This window comes from Ceratotherium simum, chromosome 30 (assembly GCF_057802395.1).
Source record: "Ceratotherium simum simum isolate JZ-2026a chromosome 30, ASM5780239v1, whole genome shotgun sequence".
NCBI classification, from domain to species: Eukaryota; Metazoa; Chordata; class Mammalia; order Perissodactyla; family Rhinocerotidae; genus Ceratotherium; species Ceratotherium simum.
The window spans coordinates 18306726-18332394 of NC_141929.1; the positions used below are offsets into that span (position 1 = coordinate 18306726).

A 25669-nucleotide genomic window follows, 5' to 3' on the forward strand; every position below is an offset into this window, starting at 1 on the left:
GGGCCGGAGAGGAAGTGCCGGTGCTGCCGGGAAGATGGCGGCGATGGCGACAATCCCTTCCTCGACTACGGCCTTGGCCACGACGACGGCCACCGCAGCAGCTCTCGGGGAGGTGGAGGATGAAGGACTCCTGGCGTCGCTGTTCCGGGACCGCTTCCCGGAGGCCCAGTGGCGGGAGCGGCCCGATGTGGGCCGCTACCTCCGGGAGTTGAGCGGCTCGGGGCTGGAGCGGCTGCGGCGCGAGCCCGAGCGCCTGGCGGAGGAGCGGGCGCAGCTACTGCAGCAGACGCGCGACTTGGCCTTTGCCAACTACAAGACCTTCATCCGCGGCGCCGAGTGCACCGAGCGCATCCACTGCCTCTTTGGCGACGTGGAGGCGTCGCTCGGCCGTCTGCTCGACCGCTTGCCCAGCTTCCAGCAGAGCTGCAGGTGCGGCGGGCGCGGCGCTAAAGGGGCTTTTAACAACTGTTAATAGCTGACATTTATGATGATAGAAATAGCTGACACTTACATAGCGCTTACTACTTGCCAGGCGCTCCTCTGAGCCTGTTATTAATCCATTTAAACTTCACAACAGCCTTCCAGGTAGGTTCTGTTATTCCCATTTTATGTATGAGGAAGTTAAGACAGAGAGGTTAGTGACTGTCCAAGGGCACAGCTAGTAAGTTCCGAAGTCAGAACTGAAACCCAGCAGCACGTCCCTCCCCCACAGGGCTGTTGTAAGCACTAAACAAGGAGAATCCATGCAAAGCACTTATCCTTGGCTCTGACATAGTTAACACTCTACAATTGTCAGCTTAATATATATGCATGTGTATGTAAATATATACACACACACCAGCTTCGACCAGAGGTCATCTGCTCCAAAACTTCCATTGATAGAAAGCTGTCAAGGAAATCCTCCCATTTGGGGGCAGCAAAAATTATCAAAAAAATCCCTCCTTTTTGATCCATATTCTGCTTCCCTAGATCCTCAGTCCATTATCCCTAATTCTGCCTTCCAGCCTTTCATGATAAAAGTTTGTTTTCTTTTAAGTCTTTGGATATTTGACAATAGCTTTGTACCTTTCCACTCCCCCAGAATAGATAGGGGACTTAATAAAGCAGGTCTTTGCAATTACGGAGAACAAATGGAGCCTGTGGTGGCAACTGAGGTTGAATCAACAGCATAGGAGAAGATTAAGAGGCTGAGGGAACTTGGGGGTAAGGTTGTAGCTTCTAGGCTAGTTAGTGCATTATTATGAAAATATAAGAACAGCTATTATTAAAGGAACGTTTACTCTGTGTCACGTTCTGTGGTGAATGCTTAAATATCATCTCATTTAATCCTCACATCCTTATTCCTACTACTATTTTACCAATGAGGAAACAGTTCATAGAGCCTAAGTACCTTGCCACAGCTAGTTAAGTGGCAGATCTGGGTTCAGATCTTTTTATCATTTATTAGTTGTGTGATCTTGGACAAGTTGCTTAACCTCTCTGAGATTACAGTTTCCTCAAGAGTAATAGTACTTGCCTCATAAGTTTGTTGTGAAGATTAAATCAGATAAACCATCCAGCCGAGTGCCCAGTTAATATTAAATGCTTGGTAATTGTAGCTGAGGTTTGGGTGCAGAGCGGTGAGCAACCAACGTTCTCCTGATTGTTACTAGGAACTTTGTGAAAGAGGCTGAGGAGATCAGCTCCAGTCGACGGATGAACACCTTGACTCTAAACCGGCACACAGAAATCTTGGAAATCCTCGAGATTCCTCAGCTCATGGACACCTGTGTTCGGAACAGCTATTATGAAGAGGCCCTGGAGCTTGCAGCCTACGTACGCCGACTGGAAAGGAAATACTCCTCCATCCCTGTTATCCAGGTAGCCAACTCACCCGGAGATGACTCAAACTGATATTCTTGTAATCAGTAAATCTGTGGTCATGACTGAACCTTTAGGCAGAAACCTTAGGGCAACACTCTGCATGTTTCACATCAGTTTCTGCCAGCAAGGCAGGCTTGAACATAAAACATACATTCGTTCATTCATTGAACTGATAAATATTAATCATGTGCCAGGCACTGATGTAGGTGCTGAGGATACAGTGTGAACAAAGCAGACAGGGCCCTGGCTCTCATGAATGTAACCTGAGAATTGGCAAATAAATGAATAAATAATATGATCCTTTCAGATAGTGATAAGTGTCTGAAGAAAATAAAACCAGGGAATGGAATAGAAGGAGACTAGGGTGGGTTACTCTAGGTAGAGTGGTCAGGAAAGACTCTTCTGGAGAGAGAACATTTATGCTGAGACCCAGATGACGAGAAGGAGCCAGCCACACAAAGGTGTGGGGAGAGAGCAAACCAGAAAGTGGAAAGAATAAGTACAGAGGGCTGAAGAGGGAAGAAATTGGAATGTTTAAGAAATACAGGGCCGGCCCCGTGGCTTAGCAGTTAAGTGCGCATGCTCCGCTACTGGCGGCCCGGGTTCGGATCCCAGGCGCACACCAATGCACCACTTCTCTGGCCATGCTGAGGCCACGTCCCACATACAGCAACTAGAAGGATGTGCAGCTATGACATACAACTATCTACTGGGGCTTTGGAGGGAAAAAAAAAAAAAGGAGGAGGATTGACAGTGGATGTTAGCTCAGAGCTGGTTTTCCTCAGCAAAAAGAGGAGGATTAGCATGAATGTTAGCTCAGGGCTGATTTTCCTCACAAAAAAATAAAAAAGAAAAAAATGAAAAAGAAATACAAAGACAGGGGCCGGCCCCGTGGCGTAGCAGTTAAGTGCATGCACTCCGCTGCTGGCGGCCCGGGTTCGGATCCCAGACGCACACCGGTGCACTGCTTGTCAGGCCATGCTGTGGCAGCATCCCACGTAAAGTGGAGGAAGATGGGCACAGATGTTAGCTCAGGGCCAGTCTTCCTTAGCAAAAAGAGAAGGATTGGCATGGATGTTAGCTCAGGGCTGATCTTCCTCACAAAAAAAGAAAAAAATACAAAGACAGCCAGTGTGACTGGATCGCAGCCAGCAAGGGGAGAGCAGTAGGAAGCAGGTGAGGCAGGAGAACCAGGCAAGGCCTGTAGGCCCCAGTGAGTAGTTTCATCTGGCTATGGTGAACCAGATCTTTGCTGGTGAACCTATATGCATCAGCTTTAGAAAATCTACTTTGTATGTTAGGAAAGCAGTGGGAATGTTGGTCTGCAACATTCAGGGTTAGTGGAATGGGTTCCAGGGAGTGCCTTTCCCTGTGTGTGTGTGTAATGTGACTCACCCCCTGTATTGTCAGGGCATTGTGAATGAAGTGCGCCAGTCCATGCAGCTGATGTTGAGCCAGCTGATCCAGCAACTGAGGACCAACATCCAGCTCCCTGCCTGCCTCCGTGTCATTGGCTTCCTGCGGCGCATGGATGTCTTCACTGAGGCTGAGTTGAGGGTGAAGTTTCTTCAGGCCCGAGATGCTTGGCTCCGTTCCATCCTGACTGCCATCCCCAATGAAGATCCCTATTTCCACATCACAAAAACCATCGAGGCCTGCCGTGTCCATCTGTTCGATATCATCACCCAGTACCGTGCCATCTTCTCAGATGAGGACCCACTGCTGCCCCCTGCCATGGGTGAGCACACCGTGAATGAGAGTGCCATCTTCCATGGCTGGGTGCTGCAGAAAGTCTCACAATTCCTGCAGGTGCTGGAAACCGACCTTCACCGGGGGATAGGCGGCCGCCTAGACTCTCTGCTGGGCCAGTGCATGTACTTTGGGCTGTCTTTCAGCCGGGTGGGGGCTGATTTCCGGGGCCAGTTGGCTCCAGTTTTCCAGCGGGTGGCCATCAGCACTTTCCAGAAAGCAATTCAGGAAGCAGTGGAGAAATTCCAGGATGAAATGAACTCCTACACCCTCATCTCGGCTCCAGCCATCCTGGGCAGCAGTAACCTGCCTGCTGCTGTGCCAGTCACTCAGCCAGGGACCCTGCAGCCGCCCATGGTGCTCTTAGATTTCCCACCCCTTGCCTGTTTCCTCAACAACATTCTGGTCGCCTTCAACGATCTACGCCTTTGCTGCCCTGTCGCCCTGGCACAGGATGTGACTGGGGCCCTGGAGGATGCCCTTGCCAAGGTGAGCGCATGCTGTTGGCTCTCTACTGGTGCCTTCTTTGGTAACAGGCGGCCAGACTTTTGTAATAAACCAGTCCATGTGACAGTGGTGCCTCCTGACTTAGAGAGGTTTACTGTGGACTTTTCTGGTTGAGAAGCTGTGGTTAGTCCTCCTTCAGGGGACCTAGAGCAATCCAGGAAGTGGCTCACCTGTAGTAACGATTCAGTAATATAGTAGTTTTCTATTGCTACATGACAGACTTGCTCAAACGTAGCAGCTTAAAACAACATAATGTTCATCATCTCCCAGTTTCTATGGGTCAAGAGTCCAGGCACAGCATAACTGGGTCCTCTGCTCACAAGATTGCAATCAAAGTGTCAGCCGAACCACGGTCTCACCTGAAGCTCGGGGTCCCCTCTTTTTTTTTTTTGCTGAGGAAGATTTGCCCTGAGCTAACATCTGTTGCCAATCTTCCTGTTTTTTTGCTTGAGGAAGATTAGCCCTGAGCTAACATCTGTGCCAGTTGTCCTCTATTTTGTATATGGGTCATCACCCATGCTGTGGTGGTGTAGGAGTGGTGTAGGTCCGTGCCTGGGATCCAAACCCTCGAACCCAGGCCAGCAAAGCAGAGTGCACCGAACTTAACCACTAGGCCATAGGGCCGGCCCCTCGAGGTCCCCTCTGTTTAAGCTCATTCACCTTGGCTGGTTTCTGTTCCTTGCAGTTGTAGGACTGAGGCCTTCAGTTCCTAGAGGCTGCCCCACTCCATAGGCAGTTCATAATGTGGCTTTTTGATTGTTAAGGGCCAACAGGAGACATCTCTCCATTCTGAGTCTCTTTTAGGGAAGTCCTCAACCCTCTTTTAAGAGGCTCATCTGATTAAGTCAGGCCCATCTAGGATAATCTCCCTTTTGATTAATTCAAAGTCAACTGATTAGAGACTTTAATTACATCTGCAAAATCCTTCACCTTTGCCATATTTTATCGCTTAGAAACAAGCCACAAATTCTGCACTCAAGGGGAGGAGATTACACAAAGGAGTGGATAGCAGGGGGTGGGAATCACAAGAGCCATCTTGGAATTCTGCCTAACACAAGTAACGCTACTACTACTATCCTAGTATGGTGCACATTTTTTACACATTTATTTATTTATTTATTTTTTGTGAGGAAGATCAGCCCTGAGCTAACATCTGATGCCAATCCTCCTCTTTTTGCTGAGGAAGACTGGCCCTGAGCTAACATCCTTGCCCATCTTCCTCTACTTTATATGGGATGCTGCCACAGCATGGCTTGACAAGCAGTGCGTCTGTGCGCGCCCGGGATCCGAACTGGCGAACCCCGGGCCGCTGCAGCGGAGTGCGTGCACTTAACCGCTTGCGCCACCATGCCGGCCCCTACACATTTAAATCTTTAGATAGGGGGATGCTTCTTAGAATTGATGACATAATCATCAGCCAAGCGGCTATTGTGATGTGGTTGTATAAAATCTTTCTGTTGATGTCTTCCTGTAAGAAAGGGCAAGAGGGCCGGCCCCGTGGCTTAGCGGTTAAGTGCGCATGCTCCGCTGCTGGCGGCCCGGGGTTCGATCCCGGGCGCACACCGACACACCGCTTCTCCGGCCGTGCTGAGGCCGCGTCCCACATACAGCAACTAGAAGGATGTGCAGCTATGACCTACAACTATCTGCTGGGGCTTTGGGGGAAAAAATAAATAAATAAAAAATTAAAAAAAAAATGAGCAAGAAAGCATGAGCACTGAAGCCTTTTAGAGTCAATTGAATTAAGATAATAGGAATCAGCTAATATTCATGTAGAACTCACTTTGTGCCAGGTAGCATTCATCATACTTTACATGCATTAACACTTGATCCTCACAACCCTATGAAGTAGGTCCTGTCATTGGCCCTACTTTATAGATGAAGAAACCGAGGTAGAGAGGGTACAGAGTGCTTAAATAATGACTTGGAAGTCAGAGAATGAGTAAGTGGCACAGCTGGGACTTGAACCCAGGGTGTCTAGCACCAGAGTCTGTGTTCTTAACCCTGTCACTGTGACACCTGTCTGTAATGTCAGCTAGGCTGCTCTGTTATTTGTATATGGAACTTCTTTTCCAGCTGTTTTCTTTACAATTTTCTAGTGATCCTAGATTCTTGTAACCTCAAAGGCCTTCCTCAGTAGAAACCTTTTATAGTTTTGCTTCATTTTCCTGGACCCAACATAGTTCTGGTCCATCTCCCATGGGAGTCAAGAACTGTGTATTCTGTGTGTAATTTCATGATGCTCTTCCACTGGAACTGGACGCTGCTCCAGTAATGAAACAAGCTGGGTCAGAAATACATCAGTGATGTGAGAGAATTGTGGAGATTGACCACAGTTCTGAATGTAAACAAGATGATATAATGTACTGTTTGGAACTACTTTCTTCATGAAAACTTGAGGGCTGGACATTTGTGCTTCGTTTCATGCACTGCTGATGGTGATAGACCACCCCAGTGATTGATGGTGTCCTTGTCTCTTAGGTAACCAAAATAATCCTGGCCTTCCATCGGGCCGAAGAGGCTGCCTTTAGCAGTGGGGAGCAAGAGCTTTTTGTCCAGTTCTGCACTGTCTTCCTGGAAGATCTTGTTCCTTATTTAAATCGCTGTCTCCAAGTCCTTTTTCCACCAGCTCAGATAGCACAGACCTTAGGTAAGAGAAAGGAGGAGAAAAGATTTTTAAAACTACCTTACTGATATAATTCACATACTAAATAATTCACCCATTTATAAAATTCAGTGTTTGTTATTAAATGTACAGAGGTGTGCACCATTAGCACCATCCAGTTTGAGAACATTTTCATCACCCCAAAAAGATCCCTCATGCCCATCTGTAGTCATTCCCCAATCCCACCCTTAGCTCCTGGCAACCACTAATCTTTCTGTTGGAATCGATTTGCCTTTTCTGGACATTCCAAATGGAATCATACAGTATATGTATATCTGGCTAAATGGAAGAAGCCAGTCACAAAAGAACCACATATTGTATGATTCTGTTTATATGAAATGTTCAGAGAAGGTGTTTTTAAAATATTTTTCCCAATTTGCCTTCACTCCCTGTACCCTCTATCTCTGTGCCTGAGAAGGGGTTGTGGGAGGCACAGCTTCTCAAAGGGCAGCGGGCCAGTGCTCACATCAGCAGAGTGGCTGCTCTCGGCTTTCCCCCGGCGTCTCCCTTGGGCCTGTCACAGGGAAGCTGGTGCCCACGGAGGTTCTCTGGGGTCTTGCTCCATCTGCCCTACACTGTGCTATTCCCAGTTACCTTCAAAGTCTCACTGTATTACCGTATAGCTTCCTGTCCCATATCACAAAGATGAATTTTATTGTGTTGAAATATGGTGGTTGTGTCTGAACTTCCTTTTTTTTTTTTTTCTGTGACATCAATATTTAAATTTATTAAATGTTTTTTCCATTCCACTTTCCCTACCATCTGGGTCAGGCGTTCCACCTGCTCAGCTCTCCAAGTATGGAAACCTCGGGCATGTGAACGTCAGCGTCGTCCAGGAGCCTCTCGCCTTCATCCTACCCAAGAGGGAGATGGTCTTTGGTCTAGACGAAAAGGAGCTAGTGCCTGAGCTCACAGCTCCAGCCCCAGAACTCCCCGCCGAGGAGCCGCGCCCCGAGCCTGTCACTCCGGCCTTCCCCGAGGGAGCACAAGAGGAGCTTGGGTCGGCGGAGCCGCTGCCGGCCGACGCGCCCACTGCGGGCACCTGACAGGCGTTCCCGCCCCAGAACCCGCGCGGTCCCCGGCCCTGGACGCCCGCGCTGGGAAGGAGCGCTGCCGCGGTGGTGGAGGCCTCCGAAAGCGCGAGTCCGTCCCAACGGAGAGGCTGCCGAGGCATTCATGAGAGGAGATGAAAGGGGGAACCTCCGGGTCGCTCGGTAAATGGTTGATTAAACGATGATAAATGGAAGCCAATAATAAAGCTGGTTGACGTCACCGAGAGGCAGGCAGCGCAGTGTGGGCGGCGCTGGCGCTCCCGGAGGGTGCGCGGGAACTACGCTTCCCGGTGTCCCTGGCGGCGGAAGCCTCGGCTACCGGGGCCGGCGAGGGACGCGGGCGGCTCCGCTGGGGCGCGCCATGGGCCTGCTGGGGTCAGGGCTGCTGCTGGGGTCGCTGCAGAGGGGGGCGCGTCGCAGCGTGGGGCCGGCCCTGCTGTGGGGAGATCGGGCGGCGGGCGGCGGCGCCCGGGCCTGCAGCTCCACGCCTGCCCACGGCCTCGAGGGCCCGGCGCGCCGGCGCTCCTACTGGCGCTACGTGCGGCGTCTGGTGCAGGGAGCGCCCTTGCCGCCCTACTCTCGCGTGTGCCAGGTGGGGGACCCGGCGCTGCGGGCCCTGGCGGCCCCGGTAGAGCCGGCGCAGCTGGCGGGGCCTGAGCTGCAGCGGCTGGTGCAGCAGCTGGTGCAGGTGATGCGGCGCCAGCGCTGCGTGGGCCTGAGCGCGCCGCAGCTCGGGGTACCGCTGCAGGTGCTGGCCCTGGAGTTCCCCGAAGAGCTCTTCCGCGCCTATGCGCCGCCCCTGCGCGAGGCCCGGCAGATGGAGCCCTTTCCCCTGCGCGTGTTCGTGAACCCCAGCCTGCGGGTGCTGGATAGCCGCCTGGTTACCTTCCCCGAGGGCTGCGAGAGCGTCGCCGGCTTCCTGGCCTACGTGCCCCGCTTCCAGGCCGTGCAGATCTCAGGTGCGGGGCGGCGGGGGCCCTGGGGCGGCTGGGTAAGCGCCTGCGTGTCTCGCCTGTGGAGGCGGCGGCCTCGGGTCCCACGAAACAGTTTCCGCAAGGTTCCAGTTAAGGTGTAGACACGTTGATGGTTGATCAGCGGAGCCTCCCGGCATGAACCAAGGGCAGGACTCAGGAGTGGAGGGGATTAAGGCCTGACAGATTGGGATGGGGAAAGAGGCTCCTGTGAGAGCAGAGCCAGCTCAAGTGGGGCACATGGGTGGATGGCCCAGTCCCGCTTTTAGCTCTCACTCGGTCCTCTACTCTCTGCCCTCTCGCTCGCTTTGTGTCTCTGCCACACACACACACTCACTCTTCTGCTCTAATTAGATTTGTCATGGTGGAGTGGGAGAAGTGGGACCCAGGTTTGCCCAGCCCGGGATAATGAGGCAGCCATTCCCAGTCTGTCATACCACAGGGTGTTTTTCAGAATGTGGTTCTTTGCTGGGGTTGGGATGATTGTTCCTCTTGAGCAAGCCACTTGGTCCAAGAGGGTCAAGAAGTCAACGGTATCCCTTTATTTTATATTGTACCAAGCTGAAATACTTTTGTTAGGAATTAAGAGCAAACAGTAGTGCTTCAGAAGTGAGAGGAGTGTTCAGAAGGGAAGCACCTTGGGAAGATCATTTCTCGTCCCAGCCCCATAGTGGCCCAGCAACCTAATTGTCAGAGTTGGGAACCAGGTTGAATACTTGGTAACAGGCAGAGTTAAGGCATCATTTTGAGGAAAGATAGTGGCTGCTGTCAACATTCCTTTCTGATGCCTCCCGTAACTAGGAACAGCCAGGGGCAGGGAAAGGGTAGGGAGGTTGAGAATGATGCAGTTCAGCACGTCCTCACCCAGGCTGTCACTTCCTTTGCAGGCCTGGACCCTAGAGGAGAGCAGGTGGTGTGGCAGGTGAGTGGGTGGGCAGCCCGCATCATCCAGCACGAGATGGACCACTTGCAGGGCTGCCTGTTTATTGACAAAATGGACAGCAAGACATTTACAAACATCCACTGGATGGAGGTGAATGACTAAAGCTTTCCCGCTGCATTTGAGGATTCTGAAAACCAAGACAAAAACATTTCGGCTTGGAGCTGGGCACCTCTTACTTGGCATCAACTTTCTATTGGCTTGGCTGTGACAGAAAACAGTGGCCTGCCAAAGCATGCCAAACTGAGATCGAGGAAGGTGTTTAAAATGTTTGCCCTGAAATGAACTATGAACAAAATATTGCCTTCAACTTGAGAAGAAAAATAACTCTGCTAAAGGAGTGGACATTTCCCGGCTATTTTGTATGGAGATAAGTAGGGCAGATAACCACTCTCAGTAGACATGATTTCTTGAGACCTGTATAATCTATTCTCAAGGTCAAGATTTGATAATAACGTGGTCCCAAAATATCAAAGCTGTGTTTAAAAATGCAGGTGAAGGCTATGGCTGACCACTTCACCAAGTTCTTATTTTTACAAAAGGCTTGTGTGTGTCTTACCTGCAGAGTCCTTCTTTGTTTTGGATACCAGTGTGCTTGTGAGAGTAAAACATAGGACAGAAGGGCCCCAGTTCTTGGAAGTGTTTAATGACAATATTAATGTAAATGAGCACCCACACATCTTAACAGGTTCAGATACCGTTTGGGTCTCCACCTTTTGCCTTCCACCTTTAACAGAGCTGGGGAAGATTTTTCCGCTGAGATCTCTTGGGCAGCTGGTACTTCGCTCATTCTTTGGGAGGAGGCCATGGAGGAGGGCTAGGAGAGGGGTGATAGCTGAGAAGGAGCAATGAGCCTCTTCCTGTCACAGTTAGGACAGAAACAGAAAGCAGAACTTGTGCTTCCTGGTCACCACACTTATTTTGGAAAAATAAATTAACATCACACTGACCAATGTTTAGCCTTAAGTACTGTCAGAGCTTTGTCAAGAGGTGAAGCAACTCATTTCCTTAGATACTTGTCTTACCTCATTTTTATGTTGAGTTTTGCCATGCAGGTACTCTTACCAAACAAAATCCTCAAAATCCAAGTACTTAGTAGTAAGAAGTCCAATGAGTTGTTTAGAGAAAACATGTTTTAAACAGCAGTTAGTTAAATGAACCCAGGAAAGACCCAATCTTCTCTATGGCTTTCTCTAAACAGGCCAAGTCTGGGAGCCTGTGAGGCCAAGCAAAAGTGAACCAGCTCTCTGTGCATTAAACTTTGGAGAGGAACAGGACCCAGCACTTCCCCCAGGTGAGGTTAGAGACTCAACCCTTGGGGAAGTCTCTAGAAAGGGCTCATTTATACTGAAAACATGGATCCTTATGAAAAATAGAATTCAAGGAGCCTCCTTTCCCTTGGACAATGTTCAGAAGCTCCTGCAGGGTGGCGTCAGAACGTTCTGCGGCTTCCTTACAGTGCTCTGAGGTTAACATTCCTTAGTAATGCCTTTGTAATACAGATCAGTAGCATGTGCCTGCAGCTTCTTGACTCAGGCCCAAGAGTAAATGATTTCTTAGAGTGGACCTGGGAGAAGGCCTGAGACTGTCTATCTTGCTGACAATATATGAGAATTACTGTTGTAACCAAATCCACATTGGAGGAAGGATTTGGTCAACTAGCTCAAGACACTACAGCCCAAAGGCAACAAAGCCTCACATTTCCAATAAAGAAAATTTCCCCATCTCAGGCAGATAGATCAGCCACAAAACCAAACACACAAATCAGCATCTCGAGCTAATGCAAGTTTTAGAAGTCAGCTTCCACAGTGAAATCAATGTAGGCAGAAGGTTTAGAACAGAAACCCCAGGTAGGGAAGAAGTGAATTTCAGAGTAAGCATTTAGGGGAGGAAATTCCTCTGCACGAATTAGTCACGTTTAACAGATGGTGAGGCCACAGTGTCAGTCTGAGGTTAGTTTCAGCCTCAGTAGTGAACAGGACATTCATTCGCCCTATCACTGGTGGAGAGAGAGAAATGGAAAGGCAGGGCGTCTATGAAAGCTGTCACTAGAGCTATGAGGCTGAACCATAGCCCTAAAGTTTCTGTTAACCCTTGAGACTTGTCAAGGTGTTCAAGCAGAAATGAGGAAGGTTTAAAAAAAAAAAAAAAAAAAAGCAGGGACCTTCTGATTCAAGTAAAGTTACCTGGAGGTAGAAGTAAAAAACACAGCTAACTAAAATGAAGCAGTACAAGCAGGGGGCAGCTGTTAGTCCAGCATTTACAAATGGTAATTGGCTGAGGGCGCATAACTAACCAAGAACTCTGGGAACTCCTGAGTGAGTGACAAAGATCCCAGCCATAGTTGCTGCATAAGTGTCATCTGGAGGTCAGGCCCACTGATGCTCTAGGCGACAAGAGGAGGGCTAACCCACCAGCACTGGAGAGGAGCACTGGGCCCGAGCCTTCAAGGAACCAAGCAAAGTTGGCTCAACTCAGCAGATGCTCCTAATCAGATCAAAGAAACACCACAGGGCAAGGCTAAAATGGCCTAAGAGTTGGCCACATAATCAGTTCTGGACCATTCGGGTTTGAAAACAGAGGAATACCGGTTTTTGGAGGGGCAGGAGAGCTAAAACCACCAGAGGTCAGGCCTTTTCTGTGTGTTCATATGGTTGTAGTCAATGTGTGACAGCCTCTACTGCTTCTGCTCCCCATCAGACAGCATTTCCAGGGCTGCCAGCTCTGGAGCTGTGGGTGTCTCACTAACAGGGGTCACAAATTCCAATGGCCACAGGGGCTGGGCAGGCAACACAAATGAGTGACGCAGTCAGTCGCTGTGGGGACAGGTGGGCTGGAGAGCATGTTCCTCTTCTGAACAGGGCAGCCCCTGCTCAGCTGCCACTGACAGGCTGCCTCATGGGGATGCAGGCCCAGGGTTACCTAAAGAAATCTGAATCTTTACATCAATTCTTGATTTTAAAATGTTGGCAGTAGATCAAACTAAACACAGCTACAGGGCCGGCTCCGTGGCTTAGCGGTTAAGTGCGCGCGCTCTGATGCTGGCGGCCCGGGTTCGGATCCCGGGCGCGCCCCGAGGCACCACTTCTCCGTCCAACGCGAGACCGAGTCCCACGTACAGCAACTAGAAGGATGTGAACCTATGACATACAACTATCTACCGGGGCTTTGGGGGGAAAAAAATGAATAAATAAAATCTTTAAACACAGCTACAGGCCATGTCTGGCCCACAGGCCTCCCAGTTTGCAGCCTCTGATCTGGAGGCTGGACAACAAGAACTGGCCAGGTCCCATAAACACCCCCAGCCACAGTTTTGTGGCCTTGAGGGAAGAAATGTCTGGAGAACAGGCCTGGGAACTGCAGCAGTTGGCAACATTCCTACTTCCTACTCTGCTGAAGAGAAGAGAACAGAGAGAGAAAACCAGAGGGTCTTTCCACTGGAAGCAAGCGTGGCCTTCAAAGAGCCCCAGAGAAAAATCAAAGATGAAATCACTCAGGTGGCTCAAGAAGGGAAAAGGATTTATTAGCCCATTTCCAGGACAGGAACCCGGGGGCAGTGGCTGGGTTCAGTGTTCTCACATTCACAGGGAAGAAAAGGCAGCAATGAAGCCGCCTGACTGCCTTCACTCGTTCTCATCTACATAGCTTTGTGCTCACAGAAACCATCCTCTCCTCCTGCAGGGAGGACACACGGCCCGGGATGCCGAACTAGGAGGGCGCAAATGGTTGGCCTGACTCAGCCTTTGCAGGCAGCGCTTAGGCTCGACACCCAGCGCATCAGCCATTCTGTTCACAAGGAGCAAAACTTGAGTCTAGAAGGAACGGGCAGCGGGGGCTGGCAAGCCCTGCTGAAGGTCTGCTGCACCAGCCCCACAGTATGGGCTGCTCCCTCTCCTTGACGCTTCCAGGAGATTTTAACTTTATTTATAAACGACAAAAATCCAAGCAGCATTAATTTCGGGGAACAAAAAAAGATTTAAAAAAAAAAACAGAGGGACAGGACAAGGAGCATCCAGAAGAGGAAGAAGAGGAGGAAGAAGTGGGAAGAGCCAGTATTCCACCAGGTGCCGAATGTGCTTCTGCGTCTCTGCAGCCAGGGAGGCCCTTCCTTCCTGCTCCCCGCTGGCAGCCAGACAGCAGAGGGGACGCTGTAGTGGCTGTAGGACGAGCCCTGGAGCCCTGTCCGGCCACTGACATGGGGAATGCTATGGATTTACCCCAGTCGACCTCCCACCTTCACCATCACCCGAGTGAAAAAGCTTTTAACTCTCCTGTCCAAAGTCCTCTGAGAATTTCTTCACTTTCAGGAGGTCCTCTGCATTCACGGTGGGCCGAGTGGTGGCCAAAGACCGGAGCATGTCCGACTGAAAGACAAGAGCGTGCAGCTGCAGAGGAGCCAGCCGCAGGTCCTCAGCCTCCCCAAATCACAGACCCATGCAGACGAGGCCTGCCTTCAAGGTCACCCCCTGCCCCAAATGCAGAACTCCCTATGGTTGCCTGGCTTCTGCCTGAATGCCTCCTGTGACAGGGACACACTTTCCTCTTGAGGCAGCTCATATCATTTCCAGACAGGCCTACTTGCGGTCTGAAAGAATCTAAGCTCCCATCATCTCTTAACTCCTGCGAGAAGCTCTTTCTAACTGCATGCCCACCACGCCGGCCACAATGGCAGACACCTGCCACATAGAACAGGCAAGACCATTGGCAAGACCAGGACAAGGAGAGGTCAAGACTAATCGGGTGAGAGGCTGCCTGTGCAATTGCATCAGATCAAACTGTGCTAACAGACATTTACTGGTTCCTTCTGTGTACAAAACAAGCCAAACCCATGGAATCATGGCGTCACATCATCTGGCCTTGACTCTTCCTGCTGAAGAAAATAAAATGCTAACACTATGGCCTCCATCCTTGGCTCCCACTGAGTCCAATGGCAGGAGCCCCAGCTACCCAGAGCCCCAAAGGCCATTCTCTGTTTAGAAGGAGCCACAACAGCCCAGGACAGAGAAGGGGAGCAGCTTACTTTTACTCTTGGACTCAAGCCACCAATTTTCTGGGCTCTTGTGCAGTCCTCTCTCCCAGCTGGCCACTTACCATGCAAACCACAGGCTCTAAGAGTTTGTCACCTGGGACATCCATCCAAGTCATCTCCATGGCCCCTGGGTCCCCTGGTGAGCATGGGGTCAGGAGGTCATCAATCATAATGCTAGGGTTGGTGCGGGAAGGACCACAGACCTGAAACCAAACAGGAGTTTGACTGGCTGGAGGGGTTGCCCCTCAGTGTTTGGGAAAGGGGCAGGACGCCTCAGATCTCTGAAGAGAAGGTAATTGTAGGGTGAGAAGGAATGCCTGCGTTTCTAGGCCATCAGTCTGAGGAGGGATGGGCTCCTTCAAAGCTCTCAGGCTGGGCAGTCAAAGTGGCTCCAAGTCTGATTTCACAGGTTCGTGATTAGCATGCTATTCCACCTACTGTTCTCCAGAATCTCAATTTGTGGCCCAAAATGCCTTGATATCTTTCTCTTCCTCATTAATGCCATTAAATCTCGCCACAAATGCAGTGACATCAAAAATGTTTTTCCAACCGAAGTCTGCTCCATTGGCAACATTCCCCCAAATATCCCCAACTCTTAACTCAAATGCAACCTGCCCACCCACCTCCAAACCTAGGAAACACCAGACCTCCCTCCCCTGCTCTCTTCTCCCTCATCACCCTCCAGGAAATGAGTCTTTACATGTTTATTGTCTGTCTCCCCCACTACGAAGGAGGCTCCTGGAGGGCAGGGCTTTTTGTCTGCTGTGGTCACGAATGTCTCCCCCGCACCTAGAACAGTGCCAGGCACATAATAAGACCCTCGGCAGACACTCGACAGAGTGAATGGAGGTCCTCCTTACAGTGTGTGACTTGGTACCCACCAGTTTCAGATATTGAGTAGGGTCCACCACACACAACAGCACAGCGCTGACTGCAGGGTGGCAGAGGGGACTGGCATGGCACCCTGTCCTCTAGTTTCACACAACCCGAGGCAGTCACACTCAAGGAAGCAGAACTGCAGGGAAGGGAGAGCAGGTGCAACCCCAGCCCCTAGCACCAGAGGGCTCACTTCGCACTTGCCCTTGGTTTCCAGGAGGCTCAAGATGTGTCACCTGAGCAGCTGTGGAGCCGGCAAAGAAAGCCACTACCCCCTTTCCTGTGACACTTTCTAAGCCATCCTTGCTGGTCCACTTGCCTTTTTGAAGTGTGTTGCTGACTGTACTTTTCTAACGGGCTGCATGAGGGAGTCCCGCACGATGACGCTAATGTCTGCGCCGGAGTAGCCTTCCGTCTTCCGGGCCAGCTCCTGGATGTTGGCGTCCGTAAGGTTGTGGGGAGTGCTCCCCAGATGCAACCGGAACATCTGGGCGCGGGCAGCCTCCTCCGGCAACGGGATGTAAATTCGCTTTTCAAACCTAGAGAGCCAAGCACACGGAGGGGACTTGAGAACAGATGGCGGAATGGTCTCAATGGAGAGGGGCAGTGGGCCCCCCAGAAGCCACTTTACTAAGGGCTCTGCTCACCATGCAGACATGGAGAAGCCTCCAGAGAAATGGGGTCAGGCTGCACCCCCGACTGCCAGCAGCAGGTTGACCACGGCTGGAGAAAGACCTTGGCCCCTGGCTCCTACTAGGAAGACTCACCTCCTTCTAATGGCCGAATCCAACACCCATGGGATGTTTGTGGCACCAAGAACCAGAGTCCCATCGTTGTTGTTCCCCACCCCTGTGGAGAAAGGGAACAGATGCTGACCTGCAAGGATCAGTCAGAACCTGCAGGAAGGACTCGGAGGCTGTGTGTCCTGAACTAGCGCCATCCCTGTGCCACCACCAGCAGGCCCCCAACTGGCTTTGCTGTGGCAAAGAGCCCTACAGGCCTGCCTACCTCGGGAGGGGCGCGAAGGCCACAATAACCTCTCCACACTGAAGGCCTGAGATGGAGCTGAGAATTACTTCTCTGATATTTCCCTCTGCCCTAAGGACAACTGAATCCAGCCACAGCTAAATAATGAAGCCCTGGGCTGGCCTTAGGTGGACCAAGAACCAGGAAGGGGACCTGGCACCAGCACGCACCCTGCATCTGGACCAAGAACTCCGTTTTGATCCTTCGGGCAGCCTCGCTCTCGTTTTCATTGCGGGATCCACAGAGGGAATCCACCTCATCGATGAAGATGATGGAGGGCTTGTGCTGCCTGGCCAGCTCAAACAGGTTCTTGACTAGCCTGTAAAGGTGAGAAATGGGGTTGAGATCTGGAAACCCACATACATGCCCAGTCAGGGTCCCAGTCACTGCTTCTCTCCTCTCGGCCTTCCCACGGGGAGGTCAGGACTATAGTCAGGCTTGGAATTCAGAAAAAATGGTGGTAACAAACCCTCCGACAGCACTGCACCAAGAGGATCAGCTTCAAATCTTGGCAGCCCCATCCCTTAGCTCTGGACTTAGGACAAGTCACTTCCCTTCCTCTCAGCCTCAGTTTCATGATCTGCAAAATGGAAGTCAGTCTGGGGAACAGTTAACTACAGAAAGTCCCCACAGGGCACACTCACCTGGTACCCAATTACTGTGAGGGCCTTTCCCTTCCTTCACGAGGACTCATCTCTCCCAAGTTCCTTTTCAATTTGAGCTGTTTGTCAGGACAGTGTCCCACCTGAGAAGCTAGCAAGACACCCCTCTCCTGGCTACTTTTCCCTGACGTCCAACGCCAAGGGCAGGGGAGCTGGACCACGAGCAGCTGCTGGGGCTGCCAGCAGAGGAGGGTCTGGCGGCTGACTTACTTCTCACTCTCCCCCAGCCACTTAGACATCAGGTCTGAGGAGGACACAGAGAAGAAGGTGGAGTTGTTGGCCTCTGTTGCCACCGCTTTGGCCAGGTAGGATTTCCCTGTGCCAGGGGGTCCAAAGAGCAGTATCCCTCGCCAAGGGGTACGCTTGCCTACAAGAAAGAATAAACTGAAGTGAGCATCCTCCTGACTAGGGAAAGGAAACAGAAAAGAGCAGAGGGGCCTCAGTCACTGTGAATAGTCAGAAATGAAAAGTTCTGCAAGACAACTGATTCTAGGAGCAAGGAGTAAAGGAGTAAATGACCTGCTGAGAGCTCGGCCCCAGCCCTGGCTCATGAGCCCCAGGACCTTGCAAAGTGCACTGGCTAGCACTGGCTCCTGACCCTAACCACCCACTGGGACAGTCAAGTCAAAGCTCTAGTCACAAAAGTATTTCTGCTGCCAGAGAGAAGCCAAGGAGTGGATGACCGTGATGAGCAGGCCCTCGGGCCTCTCCCAACTCAGAGTGCACGAGAAGGCCGGGCCCTCGCTGCTAAAGGCGAAGGGAGCCGAGTTGCCACTTGCTCCTGGACACCTTCAGAGTGGGAGCCCTGAGGTGGCTCCCTTGGAAGCCTCATATTTTTATATCTGGGCCTAAAGCAGCTTGACTCTTACCTGTGAACAAGTGTGGGAATTTAATTGGCAAAATGACAGCTTCTTTGAGGGCCTCCTTGGCCCCCTCCAGCCCGGCCACGTCACTCCACCGAATGTTAGGCTTCTCCATCACCACAGCACCTGCAAGAAGGAGGCAGAGCCTTTGACCCGGAGCCTGACTGATGAGCCTGAGCCGAGCCAGCAGGGGGTCCCAGCCACATCCCCCTCCCACTGCCACAGGGCCTCCAGCCTCTTACCCATCAGTTGTTCCTGCAATTTCTTTTTCTCTGGATTATCCCCTTCACTGTCACTATCACTGCTGGGAAAGGAGACAGAAGATGACAGGCTAGAGCAAGAGGCACTTGGCAAAGAGGCTTTCAGAGCAAGACCAGGCTCAGGCTGCCAGCACGGTGGGAAAGGGACGCTTTCCCTGCTCAACGGTGCTGAGAGACCCACAAACAGGTAGCTCAAGGATGTTAGTGCCACAAGTTACCAGCACTCCCCTCTGGATCCTCCAGGTAACACTCATAACCCATCCTCGTTTCTTCGTGAAGGGAATAAGAAGAGAGCCATGTGTCCTCTCTAGAAGGCTGGTGAGGGACATGTGCTTTGGCTGAACTTCGAGAGCAGTGGGGCGAGCAACTGGAGCTGTCACTGGCCTTTCACATGGACTCAAAGCCAGACAGCAAGTGGCTGCAACTCGGAGAAGAGGTAAAGTTTAAGTCTAAAGGGGAGCACCTGGAAAAGGAACTGTCTCTCATCTCCCCCAGGGCCAGTCCCTATCCGGACATAAGTGATGTGCCATCCTCAAAACTCTCCCAGCCGTCCTGGAGACGCTCGGCCTCCTGCCTCTTCCTCGGTATGTATCCCACTCTGGGGAATCTAAACACAGCACATCCTCTCCACCCAGGAGCAGAGCCTCTCACCTCTGGTGAGGCGGCTGACACACGACCCACCTGCTGGGGACCCTACCCCCGACCTCCAGGACACCACTGGCCCTTGTGCTCAGCTAACTGGAATCTCCACGGTGGACAAACCACAGATGTGAGGTGAGAGGCTATGGGAGGAACGCCAGCTTTGAAGTCTGAAACAGAGGCCCTGGGTGTGGGTCCAGACCCCATCAAGTACCAGCTCTGGGACTCTGGCAATCTCTGAACCTGAGTCTGCTGCCTCATCCATCAGATGAAGACAAAAACTCTGGTAACAGCAGCTGACATTTATTTAATCCTTACTGCACATCAAGCTCGATTCTCAGGGCTTTACCCACATCATCTCATTTGCTCCTTGGAGCAACGGGAGGAGGGAAGTCCCACTCTCTTCCTCCTCCTACAGATGAGGAGGCTGGAGGCACAGGGGGGTCATGGCACTTGTCCAAGGTCACACGGCTAGGAGGTGGCAGAGTCGGGTTATACTGAGAGCCTGGCTGCAGAGTAAAAGGCTCGTAACCTCCACACTGGCTCCCCATCTCACCCACAGCTTTTCCGTGCAGATCCAATGAAATGAGGTACATGGAAATATTCTGTGAAGCACCTGACGAAAGCAGCTGTGGGCATTATCACTACTGTGAGTGGAATTCCCCAAAAGGATGGTGCCATGGAAGTCCAAGGCAGCATTAGCACCAAGAATGACACCGACTCAAGAAAAGGGCCCATGCTTGTAGGGAGCCCCACTGGCCCTCCATTCCTGTACTCACCCCTTGCTCTCACTCTGATTCTCTTTGACTGGCTTCTTGCTGTGCTTCTCTTTGTTTCGTAAATAATCTTTCAGCTTCTCCGCCCGGTCTAGGTACTGCATGCACTTGGCTCGAATGCTCTCCTTAGCCTTGTCACTGTGTGTCTCATCTGCAAAAGGGGAACCAGAGAGGGACCCCTCTGAGCCCCCATGTGCCCACCCTCCTCCCGCAGGGGATCTGTGGCCGGAGGAGCCCGTGTGTGACTCACATTTGATAGCGTGTAGGAAATACTCCACAGCATGCTGGTAGAGCCGGAGCGCCTCCTCGTAATTCTTGGCTTTATCCTCTTCTGTGGCTTTCGTCACCAGATCAATGGCTTTCTGGAAAAGCAAAGCAAATAACTCAGTGCTTCCCAAGAGATCCAGAAAGCCCTTGGGGTCCCAGGCAGCAGGATACACTGATGAGAGTCATTGCCAGGCCTGTGGATTTGTCGGTCGCAGACCATTATGTTTGCCTACTTTTCCAACATCAACTAGAAAGTCCTTAAAAGGAAGCTTTAAAAGATAGCCATCCCTCTTCACAATATGCTCATACAGTTAAAAGCAACCTCCTTCTCAGTCCTCGTTCTGGATTTCAGCAAGTGGAAGCCTGATCAGGTATCTCAGGTTAGGGCTCAAAGGGAGAGTTCATTTTCTATTCCACGGCCTCAAGGGAAAGAGAAGCGGACCTGGACTCAGAGCCTGTAAAAGGGGAAACACAGGAACCAAGTGATTGCCGTGTTGCTCAGCATGGAGGCCAGAAACCGCACCTGACCTCCAGGGCCAGAGAAGAGCCAGCCAACTAGGAAAGTCCTTCATCGATCTGAGAGCTTCCATGAGAGGGACTTAGGGATCTCTACTTCCTTCTACTGGCCCACTTCACTTCTCTAGGCTAAAAGGAGAAGACAGTTTTCCTAAAGTTGATACCTAGGGAAGGGATGCTGAGACACATGGTTCAATATACCAGTACTCCAGTGAGAAAAGTGCTTGCTTACTCCAGAGGCATACAGGTGCTGCCAACTGAGGGGACCTGTCCTCTGGAACCCTCTAAGAACTTTGTGAGAGTGTCTTTGTGAATCTCATAAATCCTGCAGGCCTGTTCTAGACTGAGCTTCAAGCATGCTGGATCGCTCAGGCAGCTGCCCCACACCTACATATCCAGTTTTAGAAACCACAGCTTCACTAACCCAGGAAGCGTTACCAGAATCACCCTCCTCAAGCTGAGCCAGCACTAGACACTAGGCAGGCAGAGCTCACTGCAGACACACAGTTCCATCCACAGCAAACAATAAACCTCCTGACCAGCTCTTGGCAGGGCCCAGGCATTTGTGCAGCGCTTCCTCAAATGAAAATAAGTCTCAGAAACACAGACACAGATAGCTCTACAAAACTAACAGTCTGGGCTAGGGTTAGGCCAGGCTGATGTTGAATGAACTCACTGGTTGAACAGAGGAGGAAAGGGGCAAGAGTGCTGGCTATTATTTTCAAGCTTCAGCTCCCTCCACTACCTACAAATAGAGAATGGCTGGGAGCCCTGAACTTTCTTGGATGTTGAGCTCAAACACAAGCTTCACTTATCTATTCTCTTCCCCACGACCACCCTTCAGATAAGACATGAAAGGGGTGTTCCTCTCCCTGGTAGCTTTTCTTCTCCAGAACAAACACCCCTAGTTCCTTGGACTTTTTCACTTTAGATGCCTTCTCACTGGGGTCTGTCCTTTTGAAAGGCAGGACTCAAAACAATACTCCAGATATGCTCTGCCCCTCCTACATGGCAGAGCAGACCCATCCCCTCTCTCCTTCTAGATATTCTATTAATTAATGCACCTAAGAGCACATTAGATCTTTAGAGCAGCCACATACAGTTTTTCACATGCAAGAGGCCTCAGTTGCAATTTGAAGCAGAACAGTTTTGCTTAACAGGAGAGTAAGGTGACAAAACTGCCAGCCCTGCCACATCTCTAGTAACACGTATAGCAAAGGATAAGGATGAAAGATTAAGGTAAAGAAGATGTGCGGGCCAGCCCCGTGGCTTAGCGGTTAAGTGCGCGCTCCACTACTGGCGGCCCAGGTTCGGATCCCGGGCGCGCACCGACGTACCGCTTCTCCGGCCATGCTGAGGCCGCGTCCCACATACAGCAACTAGAAGGATGTGCAACTGTGACATACATACTATCTACTGGGGCTTTGGGGGGGGGGGGGAAGGAGGAGGATTGGCAATAGATGTTAGCTCAGAGCCAGTCTTCCTCAGCAAAAAGAGGAGGATTAGCACGGATGGTAGCTCAGGGCTGATCTTCCTCACAAATAAATAAATAAAACTGTTTAAAAAAAAAAAGATGTGCTAAGAGGGGAGCTGGCAAACCTTCTGTAAAGGACCAGACAGTAAATATTTTAGACTTTCCTGGCTATACAGTCTCTGTAGCAACTACTTAACTCTGCCTTTGTAGCCCAAAAGCAGCTATAGACAATACATAAACAAATGAGCAGGGATGTGTTCCAATAAAACTTTATTTATAGAGGCTGCCCCATGGTGTAGTGGTTTAGTTCCACGTGCTCCACTTCAGTGGCCTGGGTTCACAGGTTTGGATCCCAGGGGCAGACCTACACCACGCATCAGCCATGCCGTGTCCATGACCCACATAAAAAGTAGAGGAAGACTGGCACAGATGTTAGCTCAGGGCTAATATTCCTCAAGCAAAAAAAGAGGAAGAGTGGCAACAGATGTTAGCTCAGGGCGAATCTTCCTCAATGCAAAAAACCCACTTTATTTATAGACACTGAAATTTGAATTTCATGATTTTCATGTATCATGAAATATCCTTTATTTCTAGCCACTTAAAAATGTAAAAACCTACGACATTATGTTAACTGAAAGAAGCCAGTCCCACAGGACATGTTACATGATTCCATTTACATGAAATGCCCAGAATAGGCAAATCCATAGGTACAGAAAGGAGATTAGTAGTTACCTAGGGTTGGGAGGGATAGAGGGATTGGAGGGTGACGGCTAAAGGGTGCAGGGTTTCTTTTTGGGGTGATGAAAATGTTCTAAAAGTGATTATGGTGATGGTTGCACAACTCGGTGAACATACTAAAAGCATTGAACTGTACACTTTGAGTGAATTGTATGGTATGTGAGTTATATCTTAATAAAGCTGTTTTTTAAAAAAATATATAAAACATTCTTAGCTCACAGGCCATATAAAAGCCAGGCAGGTTGTGATCTGCAGGCCATGTTTGCTGAGCTTCTGCTGGTGGATGATGGGGTCTGGCTTTGGAGTCCATTCCTAACACAGTACCCCAATTTATTCCATGCCTCTGTTTCTCCTATTTCCTCCACCTAGAGTAACCATCCGTCCTCCACCTCCAGGTATCTGAATGCTACCCATCCTTTGATGGTCTGGCCAAATGTCCCTTCTTCCATGACATCTTGCTTAACTCCCCCAAGCATCATCACTTGTCATCACCTGTCATCACTTACTGAGCACTTACTATGTAGCAGACACACTGTAAAGAATGCTTTACCTGAATTGCTCCATCTAGAGTCACTGTCACAACAACCCTATATTACCCCAATGTACCGACAGGAAACCCGAGGCTCCAAGATCAAGTAGCTAGCCCAAGGTCACATGCTAGTGAGTGGCAGAGCCCAGATTCAAACCCAGGTCTGAGGCCGGAGCGTGTTTACGTCTTCTGGCCCAGCAGGATTGGCAGCACCTGGAGGAAGGGTCAGTCATACGTCCGGGTGGCGCCACCCCAACACCACCCTGCACGATCTAGGGAATGAATGAAGGGTCGTTGGCCGAGAAGAGGAAATCGAAGACCGGGGGAGGTGCGGGGGCTTGCTGGCAGGGAGGCAGGAGGAGGAGGGAGACCGCCCGGCCCGACAGCGGCCCGAGCTCCCCGGGCGGCGCCTGCGAGGCCCGGGTGAGGCTCATGCCCCGGCGGTACCGGGGCACCGGCGGCACGCAGCGGCCTCGGGGCTCGGCCTGGCCGGGGGTGCGGAGCGACGCTCCGGACGGGAGACGGCCCTCGGGTCCGAGCGCGAGGAAACAGAAACGGGCGGAGGCGGCGACAGGGTGGCGGGGCGGGGGCCGCGAGGCCCGGCTCCGAAAGGCCGCCCGCCGGCCCACAGGCCCACAGGCCCCGCCGCGCCTCCTTCCGCCTCCGCAAGCCGGGCCGAGCCGCACCGAGGTACCTGGAGGGTTGACGTTGTCATTTCATCTCCTGGGTCCGCCCCACACCCCGCGGCGCTGCTTGCGGCCTCGGTCCGGCCCCGGGGAGCCGAGGGGCTAAGTCCGGCGCGGCGAGCCCGGCGGGTCGGCGCTGGGCGCGGGCAGGGCGGCCGCTGGCAGCCGGAGCCGAGTTCGAGGGCGAGCGAGGAGCGCGGCCCAGAGCGGTCGGGCCCGAGCCGCGTGGCTGCCCCCCGGCGGCCACAGCTGGCACTGCAGGCGCCGCTCCTCGCGGCCAGGGGGCGGGCCGGGCGACGGCAGAGGCCGGGGCCGGGGCCGGGGCCGGGGCCGGGGGCGTGGCAGGGTGGGGCGGGGGCGGGGGCGGGGCCAGGAGCCAAGGGAGGGCTGGGGGCGCGGGGCGGGGCCAGAGGCAGGGCTAGGCAGAATCCTCAAATCCTGGACCCTGCTTCGAATAAAGCAGTGCCATAGGGCAGTTTTACTCTCACAATAAGCTTAACTTCCCAGAGCTTTGAGTTCCTGATGTTTAATAGGGTATAATGATAATTATCTACCTTGCCTGCCTTTTGGGGAGAATGAATGAGCTAGCTAATGTAAACACAGTGTACCCCACACTAGGGGCTCTGTCCCTGGTAACTGTTATGGTGATGCCCGCTGGCTCTGTCTGAAGCCAGTTTTGTTTTACTTTTTAAATATTAACTCTTCTACATTTCTCCTTAGGAAGGTGATTTTCTTAGACCTCCAAAGCTGGGGGCTTTACCCAGGTGACCTTCGGCATAGATTGGTGGTTCACATTCATTCATTCAACAATATTTAGTAAGTATCCACTATATGTCAGGCTCTGTGCTAGTTTTTGGGGGTACAGCAATGATCGAAACAACTCTAGGGGAGCCTACCCTCCGAGGAGAATGATGGTGTTCATCAGGAGGTAATAAACATGTTGAAGCCTGTGTGTGAAGGCCCATGTGCTATGTGAGCTGCTAACAGGCAATCTGCCCAAGAGGAGATCAGGAAAGGCTCCCATTTAAGTGGAGGTCTGAGGGATGAGGGGGGAAAGAGCACTCCAGGTTGATGAAACAGCCTGTGCAAAGGCCTTGAGGCTCTGAGGAGGCCAGTGGTGGAACTTAAGAAACTGGAAGAAGGCTCAGATAGCCAGAGAGCAGAAAGTATGTCAAAGTCTGATGTGAACTGATGTCGGGAGTTGGGCAAGGGCCAGGATATTTGACTATGGTAAAGATTTGGGGTTTTATCTGAAAAACAATGGGAAACTATTTTTTTGGATACATGACTATAGCCCTATATGGAGAACAGATTGCAGGGATGGGGTGGCTATTGCATTTGACGCTATTGCCATAGTCTAGAAGAGTGAGGGAAGCTTGGACTGGGGTGGGGGTAGGGGCATGGAGAAACATACAAAGAATGGAGAGGTTTTTGGAAGACAAATCTTAAGCACTAGGAAATGGATTGGATATGGGGTATGGTGAGGGGCAGGAGGGGACAGAGATGACTCCTGGGTTGCTGGCTTCAGCACCTGGACAGATGGTGTGCTACTGAGATGGAGAATAGTGGACAAAGACTAGG

General features: G+C 51.5%; 2 protein-coding genes across 5 annotated transcripts; one reads left to right on the top strand and one right to left on the bottom strand.

Moving 5' to 3' along the window:
- The first annotated feature begins 18 nt into the window (after positions 1–18).
- COG8 (component of oligomeric golgi complex 8) lies at positions 19–10368 on the top strand. 3 transcript variants are annotated; one of them, XM_087420021.1, is made up of 6 exons: positions 19–429; positions 1653–1860; positions 3274–4101; positions 6601–6769; positions 7556–7732; positions 9695–10368. In XM_087420021.1, the coding sequence occupies exons 1-6, from the start codon at positions 35–37 to the stop codon at positions 9850–9852; spliced, it is 1935 nt and encodes a 644-aa protein (XP_087276147.1). In that variant the 5' UTR covers positions 19–34; the 3' UTR covers positions 9853–10368. The 3 variants fall into 3 exon arrangements, with proteins under 3 accessions (XP_087276147.1, XP_004431834.1, XP_087276146.1); XM_004431777.3 differs by lacking the exon at positions 9695–10368 and having other exon boundaries at positions 7556–8056; XM_087420020.1 differs by lacking the exons at positions 19–429; positions 1653–1860; positions 3274–4101; positions 6601–6769; positions 7556–7732 and adding an exon at positions 7837–8795.
- A 2881-nt stretch (positions 10369–13249) lies between these two features.
- Positions 13250–24255, bottom strand: VPS4A (vacuolar protein sorting 4 homolog A). 2 transcript variants are annotated; one of them, XM_014788522.2, is made up of 11 exons: positions 24097–24255; positions 20129–20240; positions 19882–20029; positions 18446–18504; positions 18210–18329; positions 17551–17707; positions 16849–16997; positions 16420–16501; positions 15972–16191; positions 14839–14979; positions 13250–14111 (listed from the first exon to the last, which is right to left on the bottom strand). In XM_014788522.2, exons 1-11 carry the CDS (start codon positions 24115–24117, stop codon positions 14010–14012), a joined length of 1311 nt encoding a protein of 436 aa, XP_014644008.1. In that variant the 5' UTR covers positions 24118–24255; the 3' UTR covers positions 13250–14009. The 2 variants fall into 2 exon arrangements, with proteins under 2 accessions (XP_014644008.1, XP_004431833.1); XM_004431776.3 differs by having other exon boundaries at positions 18446–18507.
- Positions 24256–25669: the final 1414 nt, after the last annotated feature.